Source organism: Sminthopsis crassicaudata, chromosome 1 (assembly GCF_048593235.1).
Source record: "Sminthopsis crassicaudata isolate SCR6 chromosome 1, ASM4859323v1, whole genome shotgun sequence".
NCBI classification, from domain to species: domain Eukaryota; kingdom Metazoa; phylum Chordata; class Mammalia; order Dasyuromorphia; family Dasyuridae; genus Sminthopsis; species Sminthopsis crassicaudata.
In genome coordinates this window covers 683452982-683476706 of record NC_133617.1, presented here as the reverse complement: position 1 = coordinate 683476706, position 23725 = coordinate 683452982, and the positions used below count along the sequence as shown (strand labels likewise).

At 34.1% G+C, this 23725-nt stretch overlaps 1 protein-coding gene across 1 annotated transcript in view; it reads right to left on the bottom strand.

Annotated features, from left to right (window-relative positions):
• Positions 1–23725, bottom strand: part of IKZF1 (IKAROS family zinc finger 1) — a 131178-nt gene that overhangs the window by 4915 nt on the left and 102538 nt on the right. Inside the window, 4 exon segments of the mRNA XM_074283592.1 lie at positions 1706–1840; positions 8234–8359; positions 14426–14537; positions 14539–14594. Coding sequence (XP_074139693.1) covers positions 1706–1840; positions 8234–8359; positions 14426–14537; positions 14539–14594 — 429 coding nt within the window.

Sequence of the window (23725 nt, the reverse complement as noted above, 5' to 3'; positions counted from 1 at the left end):
TTGCTAATTGGACTTCTCTGTTGTGGTCATTAGCCAGTGGTAACAAGTATACTCTCTCTCAAACTATAATGTCCTATAAAGACTGCCATATTCCATCCTCCTTTCTTATCTGTAATTGCATATTCAGCCTTGAGTTGCATTCATTTTAATCCAATTGTAGTCATTAACGTGGGATAATGGGGTTCATTTAGCAGTTACTTGCTTTATGATTATGCACCCTTATCTATTGAACCAAAGATCTTTATAATCTAACAGGGAGAAAAGTTTCAATAAGTCATCATTCTTACAGATAAAGTTAATCAAGTCTAAAGACTTATATAAACTATTTAATGGACAGATATTCATCTTACAAACTGAGAAAAAGGGTGATGCTTAAGCTTAAAGTAAACACTAAATGGTATTTCCTAATCTATACAGAGAGTACTCACTGTTTTCTCAGGTTTTTGAAATCATAATGAACAAAATAAGGTTCACATATTTTACCAGCCCTTGTCATAACTGAACGCATTTTAACTCAGAACTAGGAGCTCAGAATTCAAAATTCTTCGAACAAGGTAAGTAATGGGTGAAAGTTGCAGAGGAAAATTTTTGCTCAATGGAGAAAAAAGTTCTAATAACCTACCCAAAGGCCTGCCTTAGAAAGAGATGGCTTTTCTATCATTGAAAGGAAATGCTTACTCTACTGACTTCTTTTCCTTATTTATTCTCATGATTATTACTTTTTTTTAAAAATTCCTGCAAATTTCTTGGAGTGTGAGTATATATGTGGATTTTGTGTTTCTGTGTATGTGTGTGTGTGAGTGTATACACTCATGTGAGTGTATATATATATATATTTTTTTTTTTTTGGGGGGGTGGAACAATAATGGGTTCAAATATGTAGCAATATTTCAAGCATAAATTTATTAGAGAAGACTGTAGAGGAGTTAAAACTGCTTTAAGTGTGAAGATGTAAAGAACAATGAGCATTTCTGATGCCAGCTTATGTAACAAAATTTAAATATACATTTTATTGAAAGACATGCTGACTTTAATTTCCTAAAAGTAGTTGGATTTCAGTTTCAGATTCTCAAATTGAAGAAGTAAAAACATTTCAACTGGGTTTCTGAATGTTATTTTGGAGAGTGCTAGACTCATAGCCCAAAGAGAGAACACTGAGTCCCAAGTTCATTACTTGTTAGCCTTGTTAATACTGGCCACAACATCATGTGTCAAGTGGAATGAGATCACTTTTAGTATCTACTTCAAAGGCTAAAAGTCAAATGATAAAATAAGTGTAACTGTAAAATTCTGTATAAATGTGGGTTATGATTACATTCACAAAAGCCAGCCAGCACTAGTCATTTACATTATCCTCAGTGCTTGCTCAAAAATATAAGCAATAAACTTAAGGGACCAGTTCAGTTTAGACAATTCAGTCAAGTTGGAATAACTCAATAGAAGCCACAACAGTTGGAAAGTACATAAAATCAATACAAAACAGATAATTTTTTAAAACTGTCCATCTGTCAATAAACATTTATTAAGCACCAACTAATGGTCACAAATTAATTTAAAAAGGGGTAGAAATTATCAGCTTACCTGTTTTTTTTTTTAATGAAAAATAAATAACAACTTCCTTCCTTTACCCCCTAGCATAAAGCAACTTTGAAAGCATCCATTAGCATGTTTGGTTTTTAAGAAACATCAAACGTTGAACTCTTACCCACAAATTTCTGAGGCATAGAGCTCTTACGTTTGGCGACGTTACTTGCTAGTCTATCCAGCACGAGGGATCTCTCAGATCCGATCTTGCACAAATCTTCGGCCATTTCACTATGGTTGGTTTCTTCTTTAATGACTAAAGCCAAGGGAAATCAGAATGGTCAGCAACACAGATATCAATAAGCTTACGGGGGCCTGTTCTGTTTAGACAATTCAGTCAAGTTGGAGTAACTCAATAGAAGCCCCTAGCTGGCTTTCAATGCTCTTAATGGTAGTGATCAACTTTGAGAAAGCTATTTCATTTTTATTTGGCAAAATCCAATTAACTTTTCACAGGGCTCTTATATTAGATCCTCACAACAATCCTGTAATTTAAATAGGACAGGGACTATAATTTATATGGAACAGAGGGAAGTGCTCAGGCTCAGAGATTTAACATATCCAGTATTATCCAATGTGCTATTCACACAGATCTCCTGAATCCCAGGTAAATGTATTTCCTACTAACCTTCACTGGGTCCCAGGTGCTAATTTTGCTTTCTAGGGTTAATAGAAATCCAAGTACATGTTTTTTCTTTGTAAATAAAACATCAAATGTTCCTATGTTGCAACTGCAAAAGCTTCAGGGTGATGCACAGAAAGCTCTCTTGGGCCTTGCTTAGGAGGACTAAAAGGAACACCACAATCATCAGAAAATCTTAATAATGAGTACAGTGGCTTAGTGGCCTTTTCATAAATGAAAGAAATAGCTAAACCTTTCTAATTTTTCAGAGTATTGCCATGAAAACTGAATTCAATTTTAATTAGGCCAATGGATTATTGTTTACTTAATTATTGACCTCTTCCTGTTCATAGAAATTTATAGTCTTCTTCCAGTATTCAAAAAATAGAAAAGAGGTGATTGATCATTTGTGAACAGTAAAAAGAAGGATTTAAAAGAAGAGTTCTTTTACCTAGGGTCCACAGCTATGTGTGGTTAGATTTCAGGGATCTGTGAACTTGGCTGGGAAAAAGTACATCCTTATTTCATTGTAATTGATTTTCTTTGTAATTCCATGCATTTTATTTTATGCATTTGATAATGCTGATGATAATAATGATAGATAATTGATAATATTTACATAGAGCAAATATTATCTCACCTTATCCTTACAACAACCATGAGAAGTAAAGTGTTATTAAACTCATTTTACAGCTGAGGAAACTGAGACAAATGTCAGAGTCACAAAGCTAGTAAGTGTCTGAGGCTGAATTTAAACTCAGGTCTTCTTGATTGTAGCACTGTGCAACATAGCTCCCTTTAAACAAAAATATTGAAGTGCAGAGCAGGGACCTATAGGTTTTACCAGACTGTCAAAGAAGTTTGTGACATAAAAAAGATTAAAAACTTCTGGCTTAAAGCATATTCACAAAGTATTTCCAATAAAAACAATAATCCCATAAACCGACTCACTAAAAGCCATTATCCAACACTGAAGAAAATGAAGAAATGTGGTCTAGTTATCATCATTTTCTTTGCACTGGGGGCCTATATTCCCAAAACTATTGCTGTTCTTCCTTAAAACTTCAAGTGTTTATGTGATATAATTGAATACATTATAAGAAATTACATAAACATATAATAACATAATATAATTACATTAAAATATATAATCATAGAGTGGTGTCTTGGAGATGATATATTGCATTTTAAAGGTGGGGAAACAGTCATTACAATTTAGGGAAAGGAGTCCTTAGATTTCGAGTCCAAAGGACTTAATGGATTCAAATTCTGGCCATTTTACTTTTATTAGTAACTGACTAAGGGAAAGAGGAGATTCTTTGTCTCAATTGCTATCTAGACTTAATTAGTGAATAAGTATTGCCTCAGTCAAACTGAGACCTAGTTAAGATATTAGCTTAAAAAGATCAAGGTTTCCCATTTCATTCAGGGCCATCTTCAGTCATCTATATCTTGCCACTGGACCCACATGGCTCTGGAGGGGAAAGTGAGGCAGGTAATCTTGCACAGCCCTCCCTCCCTTAAATCCAATTTATTTGCATGTCATGGCATTTCTTCCCTGATGTCATGGTTTTCTTTTAGAACAAAGGACAAATATCAACAAGTAATCAGATGACTGAGCCATGAGACTTTTCCTCACCTCAACCTTACTCCCCAGTTGCTAGTACATCTCCTCCCCAAATAACTTTGTATTAATTTTGTATATAGTTTGCACGTAATTATGTGAAAACATGTTTTCTTTTGCCTAAGAATGGAAGCCCATTGAAAAAAAAAATGGACTTTCACTTTGGCTTTAGTATCCCCAATATTTGGCATCAGTGCCTGGCACATAATAAGTACTTAATTAATGCTTGTTTGATTGATTGACTTAATCTCTCTGGTTAAGAGGATTGACTTAGATGAAACTTAAGGATCCTTTCAAACTCTAGATGCTATGATCAAATCATCAAATACAAGTCAAACTAATCTTAAGTCTATTTTGATAGTTACTAACTAGCATATCAGAGGAATGTTAGCAAAGCATTTGACAGTGTCTTGTGATTTCCTTGTGGACAAGTTGGACAGATGTAGGGGAGATTACAGAATAATGATGATTTGGAGAGGATGTTCATGGGAAATTGGATCTGTGCCGGTTAATATTTTTATCAACAATTGACACGAAGGGATAAGGATCCTGCTTATCAAGTTTGCAGATTACACAAAGTTGGGAGGGAGCAGCTAGAATGATGTGTAATGTAAGAAGATGGAATTTAATAGGGGTTCAAAAATCAAAATAAATTGCATTAAGTAAAGGTTGAAGGAGTGTTTACACCAGTGGTTCTCAAACATTTTAAGTGTCAGGATGCACTTTTAAAAATTACTAAGGACCCCTTCCAAAGAATTTTGGTTTATATAGATATCTATAAACACTTACCACATTAAACATTAGAACAGTATTATTGTAAAAATAATTCTGACCTCATGTATACTCTAAAAGTGGTCCCTAAATGACACTTTGAGAACTGTTGGCTTAGATAATAGTTGGTGTATAAGAGATCTGAGTTTTTTAGGTTATCTACAAGCTCAATATCAGTTGAGTGTGATGTGGTAATTAAAAAAAAAAGTGACTACCACCTTAGGTTGCATTGCAGCATCATATATAAGAGAATGAGACAAGATAGAAGGTGTTAAGAGAGAAAGATGACTGTAAACCATGTTTACAAGCATCAATTAAAGGAACTGAGGGAGTTTACACAGATTATAAGACTCAGGAAGAACATGATCATTTTTTTCCCAAGTATTTGAAGGAGTAGAAGAGGAAGTAAGACTTATTTTGCCTTGTCTCCAAACAAAAGAATTAAGATCAATGGGTAAAAGATGTCTTAGAAATTAGGACTGGCTCTAAGAATAGGCCTTGTGAGCCTATCAATTAGTGAGGTATTAAGCAATGCATCCTTAAGTGGAGGCAGAATGTTGGAGGTTTTTTTGTGTTCTCAAGTCTGTGACTTTATGTGACTTCGCAAGACCACATTCTAGTCAGTGGTTTAAGCTATTGTCACCATAATTATATTGATATTGACACAGTTCAAAATTCTTCTTGAAAGACTACTTTTACTTAAATCCATGAATTTTCCTGATGTCCATGAATAAATTCTACATCTTGCCACTGGACCCAGATGGTTCTGGAGGGGAAAGTGAAGCAGGTAATCTTGTACAGCCCTCCCTGTCATGCTGTTATAACAACTAGCATTTATAGAATGTTTTAAGGTTTGCAAAGCATATTAAAAAGAGCATCTTTTTTTCACTTTCACAAGCCCAGGAAGTAAGATGCTTTTATTATCCCCATTTTACAACTGAGGAAATTAAGGTCAAATGCCCAAAGTCAAGTTTCTAAGGCTGAATATGAACTCGGGTCTTCTGGATTTCAAGGCAAATAAGGTATACAATTTGCCAGGAAGTTGCCTTTGATCTTTTTCTAGGTAAAGAACTAAAATTAATCTAGAAGCAAATGAAGGAGTCAACCTGTCCAAATTGGATGATTTAGGCCAGAGATGATTTTGAAGTAAAATACTAAGGTAGGAGACTTAATACTCCAAGTCTAGAAAATTCATTAAAAATATAATGATAATGATAACACAGCAATCTAGGAGGTAGGTGTTATTTCTATCCCCATTTTATATATGAAGTAACTGAGGCAAATGGAGTTTATGTGATTTGCCTAGGCTCACAGTGCTAGTTATCTGGGGCTGTTACATATCTATCTAGCTGTATAGTTAGTATTATAAAGAATATCACAGTGGTCTATGAGGAATCTACCCTCAAAATCTTTACAATGTCTTTTAAGCATCTATTGAACATCAAGGAGCATATAATTCAAGGCTAAACTGAATATTGTCAAGTGTCAGAATATATGGTAGTGAAAGTAAGCTCCATTTACATGGAGGCTCTAAGCATGGTCATAACTTTTATGGAAAATCATTCCTTAGATATATTGCTATTTTCTTTGTTAAAAGAACACAAAAATCATCACTTTGGAGACCCTTAAATATCTTAAATGTGTTGTCATACCCCGCTCTACTTTTTGGTGTTAGGAGGAATATGGATTTGAATTTCTGCTCTAGTACTTAAATGCTGAATGACTTTGGATAAGTTATTCTAAAAAAATAACTTGTCTAAGCCTCAACTTTCTCATTTGTCAAATGAGAGTAATCATACTATCTCACAGTGTTGTAAAGCTTGAAACACTTAATTGTAATATCTTATTTTGTAAATTGGAGTATCAGTTATAAAGGCAAAATAGCTGTCTCAATTAGTAGTTGAAAAATAATTATGAACAGCAATATCCTCAATAACATATTTCAAGAAATTTTTAATAATAAATCATACAGATATATAAATCTAAAATATGAAAATTGTCAATTATTTTATGAATATAGAGTATCCCAGAAGTATTAATGGCCTGTATGTGTATATAACCCTATTTTATTGTATTTTTAAGAATTGTGTATGTAAAAATTATAACGAGGTCTAAAATTTATTTGAATAAAATAGATAAGTTTAAAAAAGAGCACTACTTAAATCCTGCTTGATTACTGAAACTCTATGTAAACCCTTTTATTCACTAATGAACTGAGTAATGCATTTAATTGTATAAAGATGATTGAATTTTAACCAGTTCTCTGCATCAAGCCAAGTAGAGTTGGGGTTTTAAATTTTTAATCATTTAACAAAAAAAGGAGACGCAGTATGTAGTTACACCTCCTGTCCTAATTCAGTTTCTTTACATGTAACAATTAGGTTTGTCTACTCTGTATTGTCTGATGATATGTGAAACATTTTCATGTACTTCTCCAAAGTAGTATTTGGAAAAGACTATCAGTGATCAGAGATCAAAAACAACCTTTGGGTTTCATCATTTGACTATCAGATGTATAAAACATGCAGTTTACCAAACAAGAGAAGAGCTTACATGTAGTTCCCTCCCACATCCCACACCCTTCCTTTGGGATATTGCTCTCTTCCTGAACAAATGCAGAGAAGTCTTTCCTACAAGCTCTACCTTGCAAACTTTTGGAAATAATTAATAATAATAGCCAACATTTATATAATTCTGGCTAAGTGCATTACAATTATTGTCTTATTGGTCTTCATAACAACCTTGAGAAGTAACTGTTATCAATCCCTCTTTCTAGAGGAGGAAACTGAGGCAGACAGAAGTTAAATGGCTTGCCTAAGATCATACAGCTAGAATTTAACTGAGGTCTTAATGACTCTAGACCTAGCTGCACCACTGTACCTATTTTAATATATGAGCTTTCAGTTTGGACTCAACAGGGACATACTTATATTACATATTTGTTATAAAGACTTCAGGATTTCTGAAATGATTTATTCAACGAGATTTCATAGCATAAACCTGAGATCTATAGAGCTTGGTTAAAAAAAACAAAAACAAAAACAAAAACAAAAAACAAAAAAACCCAAAAAACAAGAAAAAGAGGAAAAGAAAAAGGAAAAGAAAAAAAAAAAAAAAAACAACAAGACAAAGTCCCAAGGAGTTTCTTTTATGCTATGACTTCAATAGCCTTTACAAAGTGCTATAATAAGCAATGTTGCTACATACTGAGAATAGACTCTGGCCATTCCTTTATCCAGTGTAGTGGAATAAAGCCATAGCGATAATAATGACTAGTGGCTTTACAAGCCATCTCCTTTCTGCTTCATCTAAAAGGTACATGCTAATTATCATTCCCATTTTACAGATGAGGTTCAGACTTGCCCAGGACCATTCAGCTTGGAATTGTCTAAGGTGAGATTCTAAAACCTAGGCTTTCTTGACTCCAAGCCCAACATCCTCGCTAAGATGCTTCCTTTCATATCAGGAACAGGATCCATATCCTAACTCTTGGGATGTTGCCGGGGGAAGAAGAATGGAGTAGAGGTGTACTGTCCACATGACTTACTTCCATGGGCCATTCTTGTACTGGCTCCTTTACAGAGGGAGAGAGAGCCACCTGTGGGGTCGGTCTGGGTTTCTGGAGCTCTTACCTGGGAACAGGGTATCTGGGAGGCCCATGCTTTGTAAGTAGTTGTGGCAACGCTCTTTATGCTCCTCTAAAGAGCTTCGCTGTTTATAGCTTCGGCCACAATATCCACATTTGTGAGGTTTACCAACTGCAGAAAACACAATTGAGTTCAAGACCCCAATTAAATGTCTGCCTTGAGTGTAATGGAAATGCACACAATATAGTTATCAGGAAAAAAAAAAATTTTGAAAAAAGAAAAAAAAACAAAATTTAACTCTGAGAGTGTTAAAAGGCAATATAGATTTGGCCAAAATGCACCTATTAAACAGGTTTAATAGTTGAGTGGTCCCTACATTTGGCCAAGAACTTCAGCTTCTAATCTTGCTTTATCTATATTTGTATAGTATACTAATTGTAAAATTAACTTTCTTTCCCCAAAGCAGCCTACTGGGCCATGTAACTTTTCAAGATAAAACCTTTATCATTTGTCTAAGAATCTGGGGCATTGGGAGAGGGGAAAGGAGAGGTTTTAATGATATATCAATCATAGTTAGGTTTATTAAACAGAAATCAAGAACTGAGTTTACATTCTGGACAAGGCCTACCACAGTGTTGTAACCAGATTTATTGGAAAAAAAAAAAGTAGAATAGATAGATAGTACAATTATCCATGAGATAAAGTACTAGTAATCTGTCTCCTTTCTACCTCAAAGAATGATTTCATTTAAATGAGTATTTTATGTTCCAAAAAAGTACTTTTCTATTCCAACATATCATAGACTTAAGTGAACCTGAAGAATTTTGTGATTAAAAAACAAACAAACAATCTATGTTCTAATAAACTATCTGTTCCTGAATTTAAAAAAAAATGCTAACAGAAAGCATGACAACCAAGGCTCATTCCACAAAGCTTCAAGGAAATTGAATTTTATTGGTGAAACCGAAGTTTCGAATTTTCTTCATAATTTTTAACCTCTGACAAAGAACACGTGAATATTCAGTGCAAATACTGGAATTCTCCTTTATGGTGAATATTCAGTGCAAATACTGGAATTCTCCTTTATGGCCTCCTAATAGTACTAAACTACACACATTTCAAAGTATTACAATGTAATCAAACTATCAAAAGTATAAGTATTTGATGATAGAATTTAAAATTATGATAAAGATGAAGGCTAGGTATCACAGCTTACTTGTGTTAAAAATGATCATAATTTAATGTTGGCTATGCAATAGAGACAAAATCTGACACCATGCAAGAAAAGAAGTGAAGTTGGTATCATAGGATCAGAGACAGAAGCTAAAAGAAAACTTTAAAATCATCTAATCCAGCTCCCTCATTTAATCTGAGGCCCAAAGAATTTGGTACAGGAGTAAATGGCAAAACTAGAATTTAACTTCAGGCACCATGATTTCATATTCAACATTCTTTCCAATAAATTTTGAGAATATAAACTCCTTGAAGGTAGGTATCATTTATTTTTTTTTTATTTTTTATTTTTTTTATCTGAAGTCCCCAACACAATGCTTGGAGCATGACAGATGCTTAATAAATGTTTACTGAATTGAATCTGAAGAAAGTAACATTTAGTGTTCTATTTAATAATACCTCTTGTCAAAATGCTGTATAAATCTTCAGATCCCCCTGTGTGCTGCTTTTGTACTTTAAAAGGGTGCAAACAATAAGGGCTATTTACTTTCCCATGGTAACACTTTATCTTCTAGTATGTCATTCTAGGAGATAAGTTGGTTATGAATAGCGCTCTTCCCTGCTCTCCTCCCTGAAATATACCATATATTACAAAACATGTGTAAATAATTTAGTTTAGTTCAGGCATAATTCAGGAGACTGGGGGAATGGAACAATCTCACGGACTGAAAAGGAACCTTTGCCTCAGCATTTTGGCTGGGTATTCTCAGCTTGCCAGGAGCTGAAGAAGGATGGATGGAGTATCTTTGCCTTGTTGTTTTATATAACTCCTTATGGAAAGTGATCTTTTGAAAAAAACACATTTAAACATTTATTTTATCTTTAGTGGTCTTCAAGGATATTCCTTAAATGGGATGTGCATAGGGGATATGCACATAACAATGATGAGGTACATAGAACTCCAGGCTTTGATTTAGCAAGATCCTTAAATCAGTCAACTTTATATTAAGTAGAATTATGGATCTAAATCTGGAAGGGCTGCACTGATGATGTAAACTGAGGCCTAAGGAGATGACGTCACTGGCCTAAGGTACAATAGGAAGTAAGGAAAGAGCCAGGATTTGAATGTGGGTTCTGTGATTCCAAGTTCAATACTTTTAATCCTGTGTTTATATTACTTCAGTGTTTAAAACAGTTCCTGACACATAGTAGGCACCTAATAAATGCTTATTGGCTGCCTTCTCATTTAACATAAAGTTATAGCATTTTTTCAAAAATTGAAATATTTATGTATGACCATGGAATCTAGGGAACAGGAGAGACTTATTCATTATATTTATTTATTTGTTATTATAAATTAAGTTATTAATTTATTCACAGCCGACTATAAAGCTTATTTTAAGGCTTTGAAAATGCTTAAAATGACAGTGCCTCAGAAGCATTATTAATTCCATTTTATACATGAAGAAACCGAGTATTAGAGAGTTCGAATCTATGTCAAAGTGGTCTTCAAACCTGGGTCTCCTAACTCCAGATCCAATACTCTTTTCCCTATGGTGTCTCACACTGAGGTCATTGTGAGCTTATATAGAGAGTGGAAAAAATATTCTCTACTTATATTACCACTATTTCTATTGAGTAAAAATTGAAAGTCCAGGGATTCATCTTATCTTTAACAAAACTTCAACATAGAAAGCTGGGAACAAACAGAAATCATTGCATCCCTAGGGGCCAAGTACCAGGAATATTTTAGATATTAGATTAGTTGTCAGAGCTAGATACATATGGAGTTCTCACTCTGGTATTTCATCTAGCTTAGTCTACATACTATACAAGTTAAGGTGTGCCACAGCAGCACACAAATGCATTGCCTGTCATATCTGATTACTTAAGTAATTAGTCAGGACTGGGGCAAAATACTGCGGTGCCTCAAGTAAAATTGGCAGCCATGAGGCTGGAATAATATCTGGGGCAGTTCTCACAACCAATTGTCCTCCTGTTTCAGATTCTATGTTATAACCAGAAATAAAAGAAATCCACATCATTTTACATTGGAATGAGAGAGTTCCTAGTCTTGGATCTCTCTTATTAGTTGAAATTAAATATTTCTAGCTGCCAGTGATGAGACAGTGATAAGGAAGTCCTGGAAATGCCTCATCCTGTTCATAAATATAGCTAAACCCCTCAGAATAAGCACTCATATATTCTGCTAAAGTGGAAAGTTATGTCTTTAACCAATGTGGATATTGTCATGCCAGTGAATAATGATGCTGGAGATAACTGTCCTCTGTGGGTATCTTGACTGATAAATGAGAGATGCAGCCTACCAATTTCTTCATCTGTAAAACAATGGAATTAGGCTAGTAATAACTCACATTTCTCTATTATTTTAAGGCTTATAAAGTGCTTTTTTTTCATAACCTTGTAAGTTAGGCAGTACAAATCTAGGGAACTGAGGCTGAGCTGTTCATGATGACACACTCTAATAAGTGTCCTAGCACAGTGCCTTGTATATACAAAGTGTTTAAAAAACTTTTTGAATTGAGTATAATTTAAATCAAGATCTTTTAACCTCAAGTTCAGTATTCTTTTCATTATACATTCTCATTACATCACTAGATGATTTTTTTCTTTTTCTTTTTCTGTTATATTCTCAAAGGCACATATGGAACTCAACATCATATAATCAAAGTCCAGGAAGAGTGGTAGGCTCACACATCTTATTTTTAGCAATCACTCAGCTCACAGTCATCCCTGGTAACCCTTTCAAATGCACAAGAATCCTTATTGTCAAATTGTAGCCTTGACCTTTTAAGGGTCACTACTATACTGTTCCCCAGCATATAGGTTAGTAGTAGATGAATAAATAAAAACCTTATTCACCCATTATAACAAGTTAACTTCCTCAGTCAAGAGGGTAAATGATTATTTTAAAGCCTATTCTAATGGGTACAGACACAGATCCAGTGGTATGCTATTCATTTTTTTATCCAACTATCTAAGAAATGTATAAAATATACAATTGATTTTTTCTTGTCAGTAATGTTAATTTACAATATTATTTAGTTGACTTAAAAAACTTTAACCCTGGTATTAAGGGAAAGTAAATTTCACTATTCACAAAGATGTGGAAAGACTCAATTTTCCTCATGGAAATCTCTTCTTCTTGGAGATCTATGCCCCCCTATCTTCCAGCTCTCCTTCACCAGAAACAGGAATATGAAGAACTTACTTGACTTCTAGTCAGTTAATGGTTTACTTACTAAATATAACAATAACAGTACAATGAATTTAGCAAATGTCTTCCTTACAAGAATGTTGAAATCCTCAGTTAGATATTCTATTTTAGAAGATTTCATACAGGCATCAGACAATATGCAGCCTCACAACACTCCTGTTAAGTAGGTGGATGACTGGAGTAGTTATGTCTGTTTAATGGCTAGAGAACCAATCATGTATATTAAATGCCTTGCTTTTGGTGTATGACATTGCTATGGAATGGAAACAGACCCATCATTTATAGCATTACAACTCCACTTTTTATTTTTCATTTTTTTTAAGGCAGGGATATATTTGTTGGCTGCATAACCTACTCTTTCTCAGAGAAACCCTAACTATCACAAGCATTACCCTAAACTCAAAACCTTTATGAGATTTATTTGAGAAGACACTATAACAACTTCTCAGATTTGTAATTTAATAAAGGAAACTTTAAAAGCTCATGAAGTAGTTCATCAGTGGCCCCAAGCTGTCAGACACTTTGTTAGGTCACCTATTTCATTAGTTTCATATGTTTGCTCATCACTACTAGAAAAAAAACAGAAGTGATTACACTCACTCCTTGTTCAAAAGAAGCTGACTATTATGATACACTCTTCTAGACTTTCACACCTTAAGGGCAGGGCCTACGTCTTATTCATCTTTGTGTTCTTCAGAATGGCTAGGTCACTATTTTGTATGTTTGAGGTTTTCAATACAGATTTATAGAATGAATGGATGGAATGAATGACCCATTATATCTGAGTCCCTTTAGAGCAGAACCTGTGTTTTCAATTTCTTTCTATCTCTCCCTTTCCTCACTAGCCTCCAAGGCACTTAGAATAAGAGTTTGTTGTGTTGTGGATGTTCAATGAATGTTATTGACTGAATGTGATTTAAAAAAATTATTCTGAAAACTACTATGTAATATCAAATGAAAGAGGTTTCCATGAAATATTTTACCCCCTACTTAACTGCATGAAGATATGAGTTATTGTGGCCAGTTTTCCAGGTAGCAAAAGACATTACGTGGTTTCTATAAAGGGAATAAAACCAGCAAGATTTATCTGGAACTCCAGAAAGAATTATCAATAGTTAAGAAATTCTGAGATCTCTTGTAGTCTTTCATGGGGGAAAAAGGTGAGGGAAACTCTTCTTACTTATGTGGGTCTGATCTGAATTTTCTAATTTTAGGATTAATTGGTTTGAAGTATTAGAATCATTAAGACCACAGTCCAAGGGTTATTGCTCTCTGATTTGCAATTACTAATCTAAATTGATTTGATCAACTAAAAAACAAAATATTCTACTGCTGACACTAGAAAACACAACTTTGGTAAAGTAGTAGGCCAGACATTAAAAAAAGATGGAAAAAGTTATTGGAAATAACCATTTGATATAACTGACATCAATAGTACTTCTAGGTAAAAATCTAATCAAAATATTATTTTGATTTTGAACTCTTTGATCAAATAGTGTGAGAAAGAAAATGATGGAGATACTTTGGAAATGTGTCATTAAAGACAGGACTTGCAATAATTCTGTCCTTTTTCTATTTTCTATCATATATTATTGAAGGGGAAAATAATGTTAAAAATAGAGCAAGTTTGCAACTCTCCTGACAAAAGAACTTGGATGGACTTGGAAGCTTAGGACTGAACACTGAATTATGGCTAGTGCCTTCCTTCCAATGAAATATACATCAAAACACAGATGGCAGCAGCAAAGATATCCACAGCCATCTTGGAAACGAGGGGGAACCTGAGTTTCTTGGGGCCCACGGGTGTTGCTTCGTAAGGGACCTACCCGAATGAGTCCTCAGGTGACCTGTGAGGGCATCCCTCCTGCGGCATGCGTAGTTACAGAGATGACACTTGAAGGGCTTTTCACCAGAATGCAACTTGATGTGACGGAGGAGGGTTGCCTTTCTGAGTAAAAGAGGCACCACACTGATTGCACTGGAAAGGACGTTCTCCTGCAAGAGGGACAGGAAGAAATATGTGAGAACAAAAATCTAACACAGGAACAAGAGAAAGATTTCAGTGAAAAAGTTGTTTTCCCACTGGTGCTCCATGACTTCTACCGGCTGCAGGTTTGATAGAACATGAGGCTTTCAGACTAAACCTGCCAGTTTCTTAACGCTTCACTGGTTGGGTCAATTTGATCTGAAAATCTAATTTTTTTTTCCTAAATCAGAATGGCACATCACAATGCAAATTCAAACTCATTTAAATAAAAGTGACTGCAACATTTTGTGTTGAAGAGCCACTCTTCCTGATCAGCAGTTTTGGAATAAACCAATATCCAATTTTGCGTGTTGTGGCATTTGGTGGGGTTTTTAATGTGGCTTTTTTCAAAGGGTCTTTAAAAAATATGCCACTGAAGCAGCAAAATAAAAAGGAAACTCATTAAAAATGCATTTCAGGATCACAAGTTCATTTCAGCGTTACATTCTTATATTTAAATGAAAGGCACTTCATTATAACAGTTATAATAACTTCTTTCATTTACATTTTCCCTGTATTTTCCCTTTCAATTTCTTCTCCATTACCTGTCTGTCCCTAAGCAGCCAAATCAGGAAAAAGAGAGGAGGAAAGAGAGAGACAGAGAGAAAAAGAGAGAGAGAGAGAGAGAGAGAGAGAGAGAGAGAGAGAGAGAGAGAGAGAGAGAGAGAGAGAGAGAGAGAGAGAGAGAGAATAAATAAGAGTTAAGATAGGATTGAAGAAACTGTCTCCAAATAAAAATCCTGTCTTTCCATATGGCAGGATAATAAAATCAGAATTGTAGTAATGTTGTTTCTTCTTTCTTTCCTCATATCTTAAAACTTTAAAGTTCTTATTTCTCTATTTTATTGGGAGTAAGTTAAATTTGAGAAGAAAGATTTTATTTAATAGCTTAAATTGTTACTAGCATTTTTATTTTGTGGGGATGTAGGAGTAATATTTATAATCTCTTTCTCAAAGAAAGTATGTGACTTAAAAAATGTTCAGATCTTTCCAAGTGTGATAGCCTATATTCTAAGCTTTAACAAAAAGATAAACCAGTAAAAATTTACATAAGAAAAGAATGTCATATGTTTCTATCATTCTGATGAGTTCTAAGACTTAGAGATCAACCAACTGGACATTTAATTTAACCCTTCAAATGATATGCATTATTTATTTCATGGAAAACATTTGAGTTTGTCTTTTTGAAGATGAACCATTTTACTTGGGTAAGTATTATATGATTCAGATTATCATGACCTTAAAATACTTTCAAAAATATTTAATTATACTTATTTTTCTTAACAATTGTTTCTTCGGCTAAGCTTCTATAAAGCAGAATATGACTTGTTTTACAAGTTATTGATAAATTTTAAGTCATTTAAATGCTAGCAATTAATGGGAAGTAGAAGGCAAGCTAGAGCTGGAAAAGTCTGTTGAGTTGATTTCTAAAATCCAATAAGCATGTAAAAGTCCAAGATATAAGCTATAATGTCACAACTGAAATGGACCATAGATATGGCAATGAATTTCTATCTAAGGCATAACTTTTTGAGTCTAAAACAAAACAAAAAAGGCCAGAGTTCTCTTCACAGTATCTTAATTTCTCCTTTCATTTAATCTATTGTTCTCTGCTTCTGTCTGCTTATCCTCACACCCTTTTCTCTCAAATTAGTATCTTCTAATTTTATTTAATCTGTTTTTCTCCTTTATTCTTTCCCTGGGTCACTGGTTAGTCCCCTTACCCACCCCATTCTAGTGGCTACTATATTGGTTGGGAAAAAAATCTTAATATATAATTACAGGCTGGTTGGTAAGTTTCAATATCTGTATTAATATGGCAAAGCTGAATTGTGTGTTCTTCCTAGAGCTTAATTTCTAGATTGTACTTTCCCAAAAGTGCAGAAAGGACTTAGAGTCAAATAACTTATGATATTACTAGGTAGTCCAAAGCTCTGTTTCAGATGATAAGAGACTTGGGGCAGATCTGAAAGAAGAATTTTAAAATAGCGGAAAACCAGATCTCATTGATTGACTCCCAATGTGAAGAATCAGTTAATTCTTAGTAAGCAGCTTTTTTTTGTCAGTCAGCATTTTATTTCTTATTTTCTTGTTTTAATTTGGAAAACTGGACATAAAAGAAAAGAATGCTTTATGCAGGAAGATCCAAAGAGTGTAAGAACAAAATGTGTGTCCAGCCCCCAGTTCTCATTTTGACAAAATGAAACCTCATGCTGTGTGGGGAAAGAAAGGCAGCTGGAGAATCTAAAGTTCTGAAGAGGTACATAGCAAGTGTGTGGGGGCACAAGCCTACCCACACAAGTGAGACCTATAATATGATCTAAACCCAGAACACCTATAACTGCCTCCCCCCCCCCCCCAGCCCAGGCAGCTAGTCTTTACTCTGAAAAGGGAATGCAGTTTCATTTTTCTTCCTAAATCTGAAATGGATGCAAGAAAGAATTTTCTTTAAATCAAGAGTAGTAAGATGGGGAAAGACCAACTTTCCTCAGAACAAGACATGAAAGAAAGGAAGGTATCACTTCTTAGAAAGTAAAATCTGTCTTTTTATATGAGTAACCAATTTTCAGATTTCCTGCTCTGTGTCTTAAATATCTATGTATTCCTGCTGGCCAAGTTTACTGGAACTCCATTTTTTGACTGAATGTCTAAGCATGCATAAATGTATACTTTAGTTAGGGTGTGGTACTTTTGTTGTAGGTTATACTCCAAGTAGTTAGAAGAGAATTGGCTGACTGGTTGGTCTTTCCAGTCACCCTCCACTTAGCTGTCAAAATGGTTTTCCTTAAACCCAAATCTGAACAAGTCACTCCTCAACTGAATAATCTCCAGTGATTCTCCATTAACTTCAGATCAAACATAAACACTTGTATTTGACTTTTAAAGCTCTTCATAGATTGATCCCTTCCTACTTTTCCTGTCTTCTTATTCCTTATTTCCCCTTCACTCCAGTGATATTGGCGTCTTTGCTTTTCTGCAAAGAAAACACTCCATCTCCGGACTCTGCATTTTCACTGACTGTCTCCCATGCTTGGAATTCTCTTCTTCCCCATTATTGCCTCGTAGCTTTTCTAGCTTTCTTGCAGTTTCAGCTAAAATCCCACCTTCTTCAAGAATTTGTTAATCTCTTTAATTTTAGGTCCTTTCTTCAGCTGATTATCTCTAATTTACTCTCTATATAGTTCATTTGCTTATAAGAGCTGCTTACATGTTGGCTACCCTATTAAATTATGATCTCCTTGAGGATGACTGTTATTGACCTTTTTTTTTTTTTTTAAATGTGTTTATATTTTTTTCACCTAGTATTTAATAAAACCTTTTTTTGAATTGACTTGATTCCCTAGATATGTTCTGGGAGGGAACATATTTCAGGGGATTATATATGTAAATTTTAATAGGGTATGTGTTAATATAAAAATTTTATATTTATTTTATTGAGTTCATAATATCAAATTCAGACTTGTAGAAAATTATTCTTGAATTTAACAGGGTTAGCTATGTGGTAATGTTGCACAGAAGAAAGAAATCTGATCTTGGAGTTAGGAACATCCCAGTTTAAGCCTTGCTTAATGGGTACAGTGTAAAGTGTATTGAATTTGGAGCCAGATGATTCTGAGTTTGAATTCCTAGTTTTGACATTTAGTTCTATGATCTTTAATCCTGGGTTGTCTTGTTTAATAGAGCAGTGTAAAATGTATTTAATTTGGAGCTAAATGATCTGAGCTTGAATTCCTAGTTTTGACACTTAACTCTATGATCCTAAATCTATTTGAGCCTTGATTTCCTTATGATGGGAGAGACTAGGTAATAGTAATGAAATCCCTTCCAGCTCTAGATCTATAACACCCCATATACCTGAATTGTGTGACCATTGGCAAGTAACTTAATCAAATGAGACATATGTAAACATATGCAAAACATAAATATATGTATACATATAAAACATATGTAAAAGTACTCTGTAAATCTTAAAATGCTCTATCAAAGCTAACTATTATAACTACTATTATTAACTAGCATTCAGTTCCCTAGGAAGTGTACATACAATACCGTGGTGGAAAGAACACATAATTTGGAGCAATAAAATCTCTGTTTAAATCTTAATTCTGCCAGTTGTCACCTATGTAATCTGAGCTTTGACAAGTCATTTCCCTTCTCTAAGTCTTATTTTCATAATAAGCTCCATAAAATCTGGAGCTTGGCTTCTATGACCCAAGATCCTTCCAACTTTAATCATGATCCCAGGATGAGACAAATTGCAAATCAACATTGGTGGAATTCTTGATACTAATAAAATACAAGTCTTACACACACACACACACACACACACACACACACACACACACACACACATACAAACACATATATATCCTGCAAATTAAGGGTCTAGAAGGTGTGTAAAGGCAGATAAAATGCTCATAAATTGCATTGATTCTATATCTAGAAGTTCTAAGGTTTTTTCTTCTTGACCCATCTCTTAAGAAACACTGGGAAATTGTCAATACCTTGAATTCATAGGAAAAACATTACTTTATATTGGACAACTAACTAGATGGTCCATGGATAGAGTGCCAGACCTGCGGTCAGAAAGAACAGAGTTCAAAGCTGGACTTAGATACTTATTAGTTATATGACTCTGGGCAAGTCCCTTAATTCCATTTGCCTCAGTTTTCTCATCTGTAAAATGAAATGGAGAAGGAAATGGAAGAACCACTTCAGTACCTTTGCCAAGAAAATCCCAAATGAGATCAAAGAGTCAGACAGGACTAAAAATAACTTAATAAATAAAAAAAAAAAATCTACAATTTACAAAGGCTCTGGAGTACATAATACATACTCTGATTCAAATTAAGAATATTCTTAAGGAAATTTAGCTTCAGGCAGCAAAAATCCTCTGACACTTTTTAGCTTGGCAGAATTCCTATTTGGCTCTAAAACATATAGTCCTTGATTCATTAACGAGAGAGGGCACGAGTGCACATCTTTTTACAGCACTTTGTAAAAAAAAAAAAAAAAAAAAAAAAAAGCCAGTCTGTTCCTCACTTTAAAATATTCTCTCTTAAGATGTTCCTTGGGACTACCTGAAGTAGCTATAATTAACATGCTTTTTTGGTGGGAAGGGCTTACTTATGTTTGAAAAATTTGACCCTTTGTGGTATTCAGTCTTCATTAAAATAATTTCAATCTGCATTTATAAGCATAGTTTACTGAGCACATTTAAATCCATATCTCATCCATCTCATTTTAAGAGCCCCCAAGATAAGTAGGAGTTAATATTACTGCATTCCAGGACCAGAGATATGAAAGAAAAACTAATTAACACGTTGTTGTTGAGTCATATCTAACTCTCAATGACCTCATGAGAGGTTTTCTTAGCAAAGATAATTGAGTGGTTTACTATCTCCAGCTCATTTTGTAGATGAGGAAACTGAGGCAAACAGGATTAAATTTCTTGCCAAGGATTTTGCAGCTAGTGTCTCCAGGCCTGGTGCTCTATCTTCTGTACCATCTAGCTGTCCTTAGTTCACAAAACAAACCTACAATAGACTGTAAACTCTTTGAGAAAAAGGATTATTTTATTTTTGTTCCTAGCTACTCTACATTTAGCACAGTCTCTAGAACCTAGTTGGGACTGAAAAGCTTGATGAATGAAAATTAGGATGTAAAGATGACTTGCAGATAAAAAAAGTATTACCAAATAAAGAACTATTTGTAAAAGTCACTTCCAGTTCTGGCTCATGTTATTCTGGTTCATGCTATCTAAGTCAGAGAAATGGGATCTGTGATCTAAGTCAGATACATTTCACTTATTTTAATTTAATTAATTTTTTGTTGATTTAGTCAATTATTTACTTCAAGGTGGGGATTCTGGGATTCAGCCAAAACAGTGAGGGGAAATGATACAGATTGAGAACTAGGAAGGATCTCAGTGATTGAGTTCAACTCCTCCCTCTTCATTTTACAGGTGGTTCAGTTTAGAATTCACAGATACATGATAAGAGTCAGAATTCCAAGCCAAGATCTCTGTCTCTAGAGCCTGCACTTTCTTTATACCATGCTCCCTCTACACAAATGAGAGCCTGCTAAAGAAAAGGACCTCATTGCAAAGGTAGGAGTTGGGAAAAAACTTTTTGGAACACCAGGAGTGATCTTACTTGATATAGCAATACAAAAGAAGAGACAAAATTCTTAAATTCCACTATTGATTTTTGAAATGTAGGATCCCTTTGCAGTGAACTATTTAAAACAGAGAAATTCTTTGAGTTAAACATAACTTATTGTTCCTGACATGATTACACTTCCATTCTAACTAAGGATGCAAAGGGCTACAGACACCAGCTTATACCACTGGCATTCAATTTTCAGTATGAGTATTTATACCTCGAAAATCAGGAAACACTATAAATCAGGGGTTGGTTTATAGTTTTTGTTGATTATTAAACTTAAAGGTGTGCACACATATATATTTTCCCCCCTGTGAACTGATTGTGAAACATTTGCCTGCACAACATTGTTCCTAAATGTTGCTTTACAGAATTCAGGAAGAGCTATAAATAGGTCACTTTATATAACACATATGACCTAACATTGAAGGATAAGAATATTATGCCTTTTTCATACATATCTTACTCGTCAGGACTATGTGAAATGCTTCTTTTAATCAATAGATCCACACCACAAATATGGCATGATCAACAGATTACCACCTGTATAAAGACACACACATTAGTCTACGTGAGGGAAAATATGCTGGGATGCCAGTCCTATAACAAATCACTGAGCATAAATAATCTGTCTCAAATGTTTTCCCTACAGGCTAATGTGGGAAAAAATAATTTGAAGATCTGCTGCCCACTAAAAGATTGGGGGTGGATGACCGTGACTTGAATTGACTTGCTCTGTAGGTATTAGAAATAAAATATATTGTAGAGTCCTTCGTACTTTACTGCTATTTGTGGGCAGAGTGGGTAGCAAACAGCAGGTGCTGCTACGCATATCTGCACTTGGCAGGTTTATTCATTAAATGTAATTATTCCTTTTATCAGGTCAGGCAGTCATTATATTTCAGCATTTTAGTATGCCAGAGTTTTATTCATTTATCAAATATTTATTTAAGAGAATTTCACCATACATGCAGGCTTTACATGAATTAGCGGCAAAGTAATTCATTTGCAAGGTTTATTCCTTCATCAGGAATGTATTAAAATAGGCTTCAGTGTATTCTGTTAAGTGTCTATCACAGAGTATCCTATTTTCACTTTAATTTTCACATCACTACAAAAGGGGGAAATGTTATTACTATTACACAGCTTTAACTCAGACTATATATGTAATGTGTCTATTTAATTGGATAATTTCAGGATTTAGGAGCCTACTTAGCAAAGAAAAGTTTGCTCATTCCAGAAGTTACATTGTCATTTAAGATAAATTCAGGGTCTAATTAGGGAATTTGGATAAAATGCCTCAGGCATATTCTATTTGAGTTACCTTATTTTAAGAATCTACCTCTCTCCATCTCCAAGAAATCATCTTTTAGATGAGTCAAAAAACTTTGCTATGAAAGACAGCTTGGTTACTAAATGGATTATTGAACTCCTGCTTTATAATTTTCTATAAAAATTATTATTTATCCTTAATACACAGGTTTGTATAGATAAAGTAACTCAGCTGAAAAGAGAGCAAAGCTATATATAGCTGAAATTAACTTAAAAGCCTAATGATGTCATCCCTCCTTCTCTATCTTGCTTTCTTGAGGTTTTGTTGTGTGGCCATACACTGTTGTATATACAGAATGCAGCTATGATCTTTAGCACCCTTGAAGCATAGTTATTTCTATAAATACTATACACTAGTATATAAATACCGTATGGAAAAGGACATAAAATCATTGACATATAAACTCATGTATCTAAAAGTGAAAGATATCAGAGACCAATTATCTCAAGCTCCCTATTTTATAGAAGAAAAAAACTAAAGTCTTGAGAGGTTGCTTACTAAGGTTAAGAACATATTCTGACTATTTAAACTCTTTTCAACCCTTGAGATACTGGTTCCATTCTACATAATTTCATAAATGTTCATTATTTAGGAAAGACTAATCGATTCTACTTTTTTTTTCTGTATAGGTAGATGCTAACTTTTTGACTAATTTGGAAAGTCTATGATATTCTCTCAAAGGGTAGCACTAATTGAGGCCTGGCGATATTACTGTGAAAATTTCAATGATCTGTCAAGTTAAGCAAGTCTTAACTCTAAAAATACAAAAGTGATTGTTTGGTTTAAATACACAGGAAATTCCAACATACAACCAATGGTATCAAATTTGCCCCATTCATATTTTAACTCTCAGATTCAGCAGTATTTTAATTATAGATTTCCAACTACTCTATTACTGCACTATTCGATCATTAGTTTATTTTATATAGAACTCAAGCATTACAAAGTAATGTTATTCTTGTGACAACTCAATGAGATAGGTGCTATTATTATCCTTACTCTATAGATAAAGATACAAGCTAAAAATAATTAGGTGAATTTTCCAGGGTCATACAAGTTTAGTAAATATACAAGGCAGGATTTGAATTCAAGTTTTCTTGACTTGGGTCTAGCACTCTATCTACTATGCCATTTAGTTGTTCTTCATTTACTATGTGACTCTCATACTATAGTACTCTACTTTACACCTTAAGGAATTCCCAATCACTTTAGGAGTAGAAAACATCCCAGGTACATCTGCACAATGATCATATCTATCTGACATCAGGCAGAATTTTAATTTCAGCCTTTTATCAGAGATGATAAGATCCAATTGTTCTTTCTCTTACACACACAATTAGCCATTTTTCTATGTCAGTTACTGGTATTCTAGTATTTTTAAAAAATCAATTATAAGTTAGATTAGAGGAAATAAAACAACTTCATTCAGATTTCCATACACCCCCATTTCGACCATTTTTCAAGAGCTGGTTTTGCTCTTCTGAATTATGAATAAAATTCTGTGATAAAATGTTTCTAAAATTTTAAGGTTTGTAAGGAAAGAATTTAAAATATACATATTGATCCTATGCTTACCACTTGATGTAGTTAATTTATTTATGGT